The 11,698-nt window shown below is 36.7% G+C and overlaps 1 protein-coding gene across 5 annotated transcripts; it reads right to left on the reverse strand.

The window, feature by feature from the left end:
• Positions 1 to 538: 538 nt before the first annotated feature.
• LOC103971566 (serine/arginine-rich-splicing factor SR34) lies at positions 539 to 11,112 on the reverse strand. Of its 5 annotated transcripts, none has more exons than XR_670702.3 (15): positions 10,958 to 11,112; positions 10,553 to 10,644; positions 7,451 to 7,516; positions 7,166 to 7,240; positions 6,978 to 7,086; positions 6,839 to 6,885; positions 6,705 to 6,762; positions 3,932 to 3,981; positions 3,675 to 3,731; positions 3,486 to 3,589; positions 3,304 to 3,408; positions 1,674 to 1,762; positions 1,064 to 1,578; positions 921 to 998; positions 539 to 833 (listed from the first exon to the last, which is right to left on the reverse strand). XR_670702.3 is itself a non-coding variant. In XM_009385624.3 (14 exons), exons 2-14 carry the CDS (start codon positions 10,637 to 10,639, stop codon positions 819 to 821), a joined length of 885 nt encoding a protein of 294 aa, XP_009383899.1. In that variant the 5' UTR covers positions 10,640 to 10,644; positions 10,958 to 11,112; the 3' UTR covers positions 539 to 818. The 5 variants fall into 5 exon arrangements, 2 of the variants coding, with proteins under 2 accessions (XP_009383899.1, XP_009383900.2); XR_010481232.1 differs by lacking the exon at positions 539 to 833 and having other exon boundaries at positions 923 to 998; positions 1,064 to 1,097; positions 1,428 to 1,578; XR_670701.3 differs by having other exon boundaries at positions 1,064 to 1,762.
• Positions 11,113 to 11,698: the final 586 nt, after the last annotated feature.

The raw sequence follows: 11,698 nt of genomic DNA on the forward strand, positions 1-11,698 counted from the left end.
AGTCTAAGGACATGGATATTAATAAAAAGGTCTAACTACATTAATTAATCTATAATTAACCCTACGTCGCTTTAGTAATGATACGAAAGCCAATATTGTGGTCTCGATTGTACTGGATTTACATCGTATGTTTACCGTCTCAGTCATCCATGCAATCTGCCACCCGTACTCTTTAAACGGTGCTTGAAGAAGCACCAAATTCTATTTCTCATCGTTTGATATATTGCAAAGTAAATGGGTCACAGACGAAATGATAAACATTATAATGCTTTGATCCAATCTTTGAAATTATCGGAGAAACATAATAGAAGGAATTTATTTTACTTTCTCATCTTCTCTCCTCTAAATGTTATATTTCTAGAGGTGTTAATGAGTCCCTCTGCATTATTTCCAAAAGCGAATAAAATTATATTACATATATAATTGCTTTTTAATTTCTTCTCAATGCATCAACGTTGTAGTTAGTGATGTATAAAAACAACATTAACGTTAACCAGCAAGCACTAGATTACGCTATAAACAAAGCCAGCATCAAAGGTTCAAGAAAGACATCTAAAATGTCTCCTTTACTAAACATATAGAAACCAAGCAGAGATAGTTCCTGCAGACATTATATATGTTTGTTGTCTTAATATCGGGTCACCACAGACCATAAATATCTTTAACAAAGTTCAACAGCAAGATTAAGTCCGGGTGGATCAACCAGAAGTCTAGGCATTCATCGCAACCCAACGACAATACTAAATTGCCAGTCTGTGTTCCATGCTTTAGCCATAAATTCATCCCATATCAACCATCTTCAGCAGCAAAAGAATGCTCTATTCAGATTTTGCCTGTGAGAAGCAACAAATGCATCAGAAAGAAGAAAACTACCCATCCGAAAAGGTAAGAGCAATTAGCAATCCTTTTTTGAGTCATACCATAGGTGATCGAGATCGCGATAAGCTTCTGCTCCTGTTGGGACTAGGCTTACTAGGACTTTTGCTCCCACGTAGGGGCTGCATGCAATACAATTTAGTTGAATAATTTAAAAAGATCAATAACCCTGTAATATAGGACTTACGGAGGTTACAGGAGATCTCGATCTCGATTGTGATCTGCAAAAAGTTCCAGAAAACTGAGTTCAATATCCACATCGCTGGTTAACAGTTTGATCCAAATCCTTGAAGCCTCTCCCAGGTGAGAATCATATGGAAAGGCAGAACAAAGAGCTCAAAATATTTTAAAAGCATTTAATTCTTATTAAAAAAAACTCATGGCCATGTATAATATGCAAGTGTTTGAATCTTGAGAAAAAAAAGAGAATTCAAGTGGGATCAGCATAGACTTGCAAACATGGATCTGGCAGAGTATAAATTGCATCGGGCAAGCTGTGAAAAACCCACGCCACAAAAATCCTAATCTATCTTGAGGGCTGTTCATTGTACCCAGGAAAGCTATATCCGGGACCCTGAATGCAACTTATAGTACTGGGAAAATGTTGAAGGAATGGCAAAACTTCTCCCTAGGACTCGTCCAGTGACGCCCATTTCCATTTGCCTTAGAGTAATCCAGCTTTGTCATTGCAACCAATCCTTTCTGTCCCCGAGAAGGCCCATCAGAAAAGGCCATTAAAGGTAAACATCAAGATTTTCTGCAGGTTTCATAAACTGCTCGTCTATGAAACAGCATACCTCACAATACCAAAAAGGTTGCAAGCATTGCCACCATATCCAATTCAGATCCTAACATGCAATCCAGAGGTCCCCGCTTAAGCCCAAATCTAAAAAAAAGAGAAAAGTTAACTTTCAAATGGAAGATGATATAGACTTGTCATGACCACCGACTAAAAAGGGGACAAAAGCACAAAAACGATGAACCAATATAGCAAATATCAAGATATTGTTATGTAAATATTCGTCTTTACATAAAAGATACAAGATACAGAGGTACAAACAGTCTTCCGAACTACGAAAGTAGATAGTGATCATTGAAGCAGCCATCATCATTGAAATGAAAGCATATACTTAATACATCAAACAGCCACAGGTACAAACAATTTCTTACTGCAAATATCAAGAATCATGACCACCCAAATATCAATATGTAAAGGATCACCAAGACAGAAGTATCAGAGATATTTTAAGATAACATGAACCATATTTTAAGATATTTCACTCCAGCACCCAAGATTCGCCTCTACCTAATGGAGATAATTTAAAGTCACATCCAACCTTATTTTTCCCCTACAAATGTTAACAAGCGTAATACGGAAAAAGATGATTGCCAGAAAGAAAAATGAGGTGATTTTCTACAAGAAAGCACCAAATCAATGGTCATTTTCACGATGCAGAAGGAAGGAGCAAACTATTTTCATCCCTGGATGACAACCATACACAGGATTGCTCACTGTAATGAAAAATAAGAAATAGAAGCTCCAGAATTTCCACAAGAGAGACAAAACGATGACATACATGATGGACTAGATTAGAAAATTGAAAACCTTACTGAACCACAACCATGAGCTAAAACAAGAAAACGGATGAAGGCAAACCATCTTGTTCTGCCACAAATAATAATATAAACCAGTTGCAGGTGAAGAAATTACGCTGTTGTGAATTGTGAGAACAAAATGTGAACTATCATTGAGTGGATCATCATGGTGGTTTTCAAAGTTCCCAAATGATGTCCAACATGCTAGCAACTCCAAATGTTTTCATAGCTAAATTTTATGACCAGATACCTTAAACTAGAGGTTGCACATTGTCTAACCTAACTGAAGATACCAAGGGTGTGTTTAGTTGTGGGGCAGCATAAAAGTATGAAACCTAAGCCTGAATGGGGCCTCAAAACTCAATGAAGGGCACCAAATTCTATTTCTCATCGTTTGATATATTGCAAGGTAAATGGATCACAGACGAAATGATAACTATTATAATGCTTTGATCCAATCTATGAAATTATCGGAGAAACATAATAGAAGGAATTTATTCTACTTTCTCATCTTCTCTCCTCTACATATCTGAACACTGCACAGGAAAAAACATCATAGTTTTTTCCACAATTCCTAATCTAGTAACTAACAGACATCACGCTGGAATAAGGGCAACTTTTTAATGTAACATACATAAATTTATGTGTGCACATGATTATATCAAACAAAGAAAGTATTACCATGTAAATAACTACTTAGGTGTCGCATTAATGACAAAGGTCAGAAGGGAGGGGGAGGAGGAGAGGTGGGCAGTTCAATGTGATTCAAGTGAAAAGAAAAATTAAAAATTACTCAAATTCTACCAAGAAACTGACTTTTTCTTGTTGTACCTTGACAAAGAACGTCCTTTGGATGCTGATCTTGAATGAGAAGATGCAGATCTTGATCGAGATCTTGACAAGGAATGGCGTGATGGCTTTGCCCTCGGAGACTTGCTGCTCAACATATTTAATATGTATCAAAGTCTATCACATGTTTATCGCAATCATAACAATTAGAACACTTATCAGACCTTCGGCTCCGGCTTCTACTGCGGGGTGGAGTAGGGCTTCTTGAATAAGAACGACTACGACTTCGGCTCCTAGACAAGCTTCTCTTTGAATCATATTCCTTCACCTACAAAGAAATGAGAGGAAACTTCTATAAATAGTTCTTTTAACATGAAAAATTACCAAAAGAAGCTATTGATGATGTTCGATACTCTTATGTATGCTCGTGAAAATGCATTGCGAAACTCAGAGTCATCAAGCTTCCTTATCTGCAAAGGATGAGAAATTGTTGGAAATGTTCAGATGTCAATTTAAATCCAAATGCTAAACATTTTAAACAAAATAATTCACCATCAGCATCCAAAGGCCATATTCACATAAAAGCAAATCAATCACCGAAATTGGAGAACTAACACAAGAAGGTGATATATGATAAGGCCAACAATTATTAACTTAGTAAAGCACTTACTGCATATTTCATATCATCATAATTCGTGTAATCTACAATTCCGATAGTACCTGCAACACCAATGAGTACTTAGATTATGGTATTTGCATCTTAAAAAAAAACCAAGTGAACAGCTGAAAATGTATATGGAAATGACAATCAGCTTGTACTTGTGTAAACAGTTAAAGACTTTCACCTTAAAATTGGTCAAACACAAAATAGGTTAAGAAAGACATTGCCAAATGAATGATACAGAAACAAATAATCAGTATGAGCATAATGGGAAATTTGTTAAATATGTGGATAATTAGTCAAAATACATACTAAACAGAAACGAGCGAACTCCCAAAAAAGAATTACAAGTCAAATCATGCAAGCATTATGTGATGCCCATAGGGTCAACCAAGAACTCTTTGTCTATCTCAGCCAACAGTGAATTATTGCATTCCCATTACCTAGTAAATTCAAATAGCTTGTGTCATGGATAAAGATTTTAAGGTGAGTAAATCATTTCAATTCAGTTGTATATTAGAAAGCCTTTCAAGCAAGGTTCGCCGTACTATACCGTACCGGCATTTTGACCCGGGCTCGGTATGGTATGGTACCAGTGTACCGGATGGTACATCGGGGTGTACCGAGCAGTACACCCTGGTGTACCGAATAATTTTATACTTTTTATACTGTAGCAATGCTACAGTATAGTACTATAGCACTGTAGCGGTACCAAGCAGTCCGCATACCGGTAACTTGTCAGACCGGTACATACCGCCCGGTACGCACGGTACGCTTCGGTATAGCAGACCTTGCTTTCAAGAATACCCATCTTGGTCAAGTTAAGCCCAAACAGATATCAGACAACTTTAACAACTTACAGCTTAAAGAAAAGATATTTACAATCAAATCAAACTTTGTTTAATTGAATATTAGACATGCGCTAACGCAATCATGATCCTACACCAAATTTGAAAGATCCATTCAATTCAAGGAACTAGGAAGGATAATTGAAAACCAAGATAAAAAAGCAAAAGAAAAGCAAGATTGTGATGGGAATCGACCATTCAACAGTGAATAAGTGATGATTAGATAATTAAGGATGCATATATCAGTATCAGCACTTCAAACGAAAAAATAAATGGTCATAAAAAGAAACAAAATCAAAGGATAAATTACATTTATAATCCTATTTTCCCTTTTGGACCTTTCATCACCTCTCTCCTATCTCAACTCTTGTTCTCCTGTTGTTCGTCGTGTAAAAGCTACATGTTGACCAATGGGATAGAGTCCGTTCCCTATCTTTTATTCCTTCTTGTTTACCGTTCTCCACATCTCTTCTCTACCAGCATCAGCTTAACTCTAGGGCTCTGATGCCATCACCAACCTCAAAGGTTTCTGTCAGCGACAGCCAAGGGAAGAGGAAAAAGGGAAGAGCTGATCCTACTCAGAGATCTAAGAGAACCTTGGGAGACAGAAACCTGCAGGTCAATAAGGAGAAAGATCACTGAACAATGACCAGATCAATTAACATGGACAAAACCAGGAACTGAGATGGATGGCTCGAACCCAAAGAAACAAACAGCCTAATTGGATAATACAGTTTGTTCGATTTTAAGAAAAACAATAGTGCAGCAAAAGGAAATGAAGACAACTTCTCCTTTTCCGAGACTCATGCCTGGATGTGGAAAAGTGAAAGTTATTCTCTTTTGAGAAGGTGACCAGAAAAGCAATGAGCGGAAATCTTGAAAAAGCTAGTTCTCTACCAACCAAGCAAACGAAAAAATAGCTTTTCTTCAATAAAACCAGCCTTGAACTTTTCTGTGCAACCAGATCATGAAAATTCATTTACAAGCAGACCTCGTAATGGATTGACGCAAGCCTAAAGAAAGTTCAGAAGAAAAAGTTCTGTTTTATGTTTAAGTAAGGTTAAGGGTATGTCTGAAAAAGGAATGAAAAAAAAGAGAACCAAAATGGACAAATTTCTTTTATCGGTGAAATTTTTTTTTATTTACTGATGATTTGGGATGAAATATTAAAGAAAGCATAAAAGCTAGCTAACCAAAATAGCTCGTCTAGCGCAAGGAATACAGTATCAGCATCTGCCACGCACTGAATAGTGGGCTAGGGTAACATGATCCATCCTGTTTAAACGTCATCACACTTGAGTAGGTTCTCTCATCATACATGTAACTTCCAAGTGTAGTGGTGAGAATCCTTGCCACTAATAGATTAGCCTATATAAAATAAGATCAAAGCCTTAGCAGAGGGCAGGTATTAGAGATAGTGGTGAGAATCCTTGCCAAATTTGCCAATATGATGTCGCCTAAAATGCCAAATATTTCCAAATGGAGCATTAATGTTCAAATTGCACAATGGTCATGCAAACCAAAATAGCATGACAACTTGTTCCAACAGTTGAAATGCAATGATTGAAACAGCATTCTAAGTCTGTGCCATTCTTAATTTCTTGTTTCTAATCCTCTACATTCTTTCACCCTTTTTTTAATTACCAAAAATAGTAATTCGTAATTCCTACGCAATCATGCTAGTTATGATTAGTTGCTAATATCATAAAGGATAGTGGGAAGCCCACCACACAAGGCTCCACCAATGCACATTTTGAGGAGGATCAATGTTAACATGAAAGCATATAAAAGTTCAACCTTCACATCCTGCACATGAAACTCCTGCAGCATAAAGAGCAACTGATGTACTGCTGTGCAACTTCATATGCCTCACAAGTCACAAGAAACCAAGACAAAATGCAAGAGCAAAGAATATAAAGCTGAGAGCAACTCACCACCACCATCGCGAAAAACTTCAGAGAAGCAGACATCACCAGCTCGGCGCATATGATCCTTAAAGGTAAATTTTCAAAATTTCATTCAAATGTTATCAAAAACTAAAACAAAGATTAGGATCATGCAAACAAACCTTTAAGTCTTGCCAGGAAGCAGATGAAGGCAAACCAGTGACCATGACTACACAAAATCACAAATAATAAAATTTTGAACCAAAATTAGTACCACTCATGACTTTAATGATGCAAAGTTACAGATTACCAAGCACACACCACGATATTCTGAGCGTCTAGAAACTCCACCACGTCGACCCCCGCTGCTGTAACTACTGTGACGATCAAATGACGAAGATTGGCCTCTTCCACCATGAGCAAGTTCCACCTGCATCAGACAATAAGCACAGGATAATCATTAAAAATAACATCAGAAACAATAGATGAGTCGGCATCAATATGCATACCCGTAATCTGTGACCATCAAAATTATACCCATCACGACCACGAATAGCATCATCAGCATCACGAGGATCTTCAAACTGCAAAGGGAATGGGTCGTTTAATATCCAACACCTAACAAGGCATACGCTTGTCTATCTTGTCCAAATTCCAGCTAATTGACCATAAATATCTCTTACTATAAGGCATAGTAAAAAATAGCATACTTGACAACAAGAACACTTGAAGTAGAAATCACTCTTTTTCTAAAGGAGATTAGTTGTTCAAAATGACAGCCATAAATACATTACCTCAATGAATGCATAACCTGGAGGCCTTGGAGGAATCTTCAAATCAATATCAATGATGGGTCCATACTGCATAAGTCATCAGAAAATGCTTGAGCATTATCTCCTGCTTTTAAATACCCAAATTACCCAAATATAATTTTTCCTCACAGCTATCATTTGCAACAAGTAGTATTTAGAAGATTTTAAGACAATCAAAACTAGAGAAGAAATTCCCAATCCTATTTTTCATAAGCCATATCAAAATTCTAAGAACTCAGAAAGGGAATGTACATAAGCCCCATCAATACTAAATCAAGATAGAATAACTGAAGATTTTTAGTGAAACATAAAAAAGTCACACTTTCATCAAAAAAGTGACCGAGCATCCACTAATTAATATTTAACAAACAAGAGAAACGACAAATATATGGAGTACTCACTACTCAAATCTTTAAAAAGGATGGCAACAACATGATATATAATACGCACAAATAAGTAGGAGAACTTGAAAAATACAATGGTTTAGAGTCCAAGGTTCGTAATTTCATACCGTACCGGAGTATCGAGTTCAGCTCGGTATGGTACATTACGTGTATACCGAGCGATACACTCTGATGGACCGCTCAAGATATATATATATATATATATATATAATAAAATGTTACAAAATAAAAGTTAAAAAAAAAGTGGTGACATCGCCGAGGTTTCTTCTCCCCACGCCAAGGACTTTTCTCCTCACGTGGATTAGGAGAAGTCGCCAACGACGCCGAGGCCTCGTCACCTCAAACGAGAAGGAGGCGACATCTCATCTGCGACCTCCGGCAAGGGAGGGCGGCGACAGATCGGGATCGTCGAAGGAGAGCGACGTCGGATCTTCAGGTTCTCCCTTTTCTTCTCCCTCTTATTCCTTCTCCCTCGGCTAATACCGCCCGATAGCGGGCGGCGACAGATCGGGATCATCGAAGGAGAGCGATGTCGGATCTTCAGGTTCTCCCTTTTCTTCTCCCTCTTCTTCCTTCTCCCTCGGCTAATACCGCCCGATAGCGGGCGACAATGGTCGAAATCAACCGTCACCGTTCGATTTCGGATGGTAATAGGGCGGAAACAACCCCAATCGACGATACTACCAGGTAGTGGACAGTCCGCATACCGGTCTGCTGGTGGATCGGTACGTACCGCCCGATACGGGCGGTAACATTCGAAATTAAAAACCCTAGTTTAGACTCATGTGCTCTGGATTTAGTTTTTGTTCACTGATCATTTTAAGATATACTAAGTTATCACCTGACATTCTGCAGTGTTTAATTTACCAGCCCAGGAACCTTACATTCTAATTTGGAAATGAAAATTTAAAATATGTAAACAAAGTTTTCTTTTAGCCTTAAGTGGCAGCATTTGTGCTTCTCAATCCAGTAAATACTAACAAGTTAAAATTTTCATACAATTAAGAAAAAGCAAGCATTAAAAGATCACATCATTATTAGTAGGACTTAACTTTTAATGCATCACTATAACATCCGCTAGAAGAGTTTATGAGAGGCAAGAAAAAAGAAACACCTTGTAGTTATTATTCCCTTAATGGACTTGGAATATAGAACTTGCAAAATGTTTAAAATCATTTAAAAAATATGACCATATCATGACAAAAATCTATTTCCGAACAATAAATTCACAAGAAAATGCATTGTTGACAATTGTCTGCCAAAATGAGACCATCATTATTCCAAAAAAATCAAAATCAAACAAACTGAGGAACAGTACCTTCTGATGTTATTAATCAAAAATATATGCAACCATTTGAGACTTGCTCCAGCATGTATTAACTTTACTATGACTAATTTAAAAACCTATCAATTGCAACAGTAGAAATTCAATTTTAACATATCCAGAAGGAGAAAAAACAGTTGTATCTTTATATAGCAAGGTGATCAATTGTAAACTTAATTGGCGCTGAACTTTGGGAGCATAACCAGTGAGATAAAGCGATTCAAATTATCAAGACATAGCTAACCTGGGACCAATAAGTAAAAGTCAAGAATTAACCATGTTCTGATAAATTCAGCTGGCATCCACCAGAATAACCAGGGATGTGACAGAATCAACCTAATGTCAACAAAGTCTTTGGCACAAACTGGGAGGATTTAGATCATCCAAAAAAAATTAATTAGAAAACAATCAAGATTCATGAAATTGACTAGGATCTAGCAAAATAAGCTTAAGCTCTGATGTCTGTGAAACCCCTCTGGTTCCTAATCCACCGAGTTTCAATCCTGCTTGTGTTATTCAGGAAGGGGATCGGTTGATCACTCATTATCTAGTTGATAAAAATCAATTCTGGCAAAAAGACATGTAAGATCCCTTGATGAGTGAATTGCTGACAAGATAATTTTTGTTCCACATGACAATGATAGACTTGTTATGATGGGCTAAGAATTTTTGCTTCAGCAATGTATGACACATTAATTGTCAACCCAACAACTTGGTGTCAAAACACTTGATCCATTCTTAACACCTCAAACAAAAGATTCCTCAAATTTTTAAACAAATTGCACAATAGAATAGAAACCTAAACATGCTTTGAAATGCAGTACCAGTGATTAGCTTTAATTTGCAGCTCAGATCTAGAGACATTGATTTACATGAGCTTAAAATTTACCTTGCAAATCAAAAACATGCTTTAATCAATATATGGAAGTACCTTTTTGAAAACTTCAAATCTTTCAACCCCCTTTTTTTTGTTTACGTGGCATATTAGAATAAAAATAGATGGATGTTTAATTAAGGAATAAACATGATGCTGATAATAAAAGCTACTCCTTGCATATGCAATGAACATGATGCATTACACAACCAGATATGTCAAACATGATGGGGACATATTCAGGATTCATATGCAATGAACATGATGCATTGCACAACCACATGCCCTCCAGAAAAGTATCATTAAGACCATAAATGAAATATATTGATAATAAAACTAGCTTACTAGAAAAGAAAGAGAGGTCTGAACAGAACCGCTTGTTACCTTAGGTATAGTATAAGCAACGTATTAGTAATTTCTAGGAGGAAAAAAAAGGTTCTTTAAAAAGAAAGGGTGATGTAATCACTAAAAAGCTCGCAAACCTTGTTGAACAAATCTTCGACCTCCCTTTCGCGAATGTCACCAGGGAGATTGCCGACGTAGATGGTTCGACTGTATCGCCTACTCATATTTCCTGCATCCAAGTCAGAAAAAAGAATCTAACAAAAGGAAGCAAAAAAAATCAAAAATCGAACCAAACGACAAAGAAGAAATCCCTCATATCGACAAAAAGCAAAAACAAAACAAGACTCTTTATTCATTTATATACTAATAAACACAGTAAGAGATCGGATGAAATCATTGATGGAAACCTCAGAACACCACCAACACATTATCGGAATTTTACCCGTAAGACCAAAACGCAGACAACACGAGAAGATGGATTAGAGGAAGCAATCGCACTAGATAGAGAAGAGAAAAGAACAAAAGAAATGAGAGATTCGAACCTCTCCTTGGCGTTGGAGGAGATGGCTCCGATTGGTGGGTCGGCTTCGAGGGCTTCAGGCTTCCGAAGGAGGTGGGGAACAGATTAGGGTCGGAAGATGGTTTCCCTACCTAGGGAACTGTTCGCTTTAAGATGCGAGTCTTATATCGTAGCCGTCTAACGTAGTTGGTAGTATGGATGAAAAAGAAATATCCCGAAACTCCGTCCTCTTTACCCTACCCGCTTTATTATTGGCCGGACAATCTGGCAAGAGAAACGAAGAAAATATTTTAGAATATCATATTTATATTATAGAATTATTTTTTATGTTTTCAAAATACGCATATGCCCCTTACAGAGTTAGTGATTTTTACATTAACTCGAAGACTAAATTTAGCATATATTTGAGATAAAATATTACTTGACTGTTAGCTACAATTCAAATCTAAACTAATGTCATTTAGAAGCTCTTAGTGATAGTGTCTTTTAGATTTCTGATTTATATACTTATATAAAAAATATCGAACATAAATCGGAGTAACCTTATTTTTTACATGGATATTGTTGACATGAAAGATCTTAATATAAATATATATATATATATATATGAATATTAATGACATGAAAGATCCTAATATAAATATAAATATAAAAATAACAATGCAACATGCAAAAACAATAGGTTGAATACGTTTGCATCCAGAAAAAGAATATCTGGAAGTACACAACTTATCCGGCGGCACACACAGAATTTTGTCCAACG

The sequence above is a fragment of the Musa acuminata genome, chromosome BXJ1-11 (assembly GCF_036884655.1).
Source record: "Musa acuminata AAA Group cultivar baxijiao chromosome BXJ1-11, Cavendish_Baxijiao_AAA, whole genome shotgun sequence".
NCBI lineage: Eukaryota > Viridiplantae > Streptophyta > Magnoliopsida > Zingiberales > Musaceae > Musa > Musa acuminata.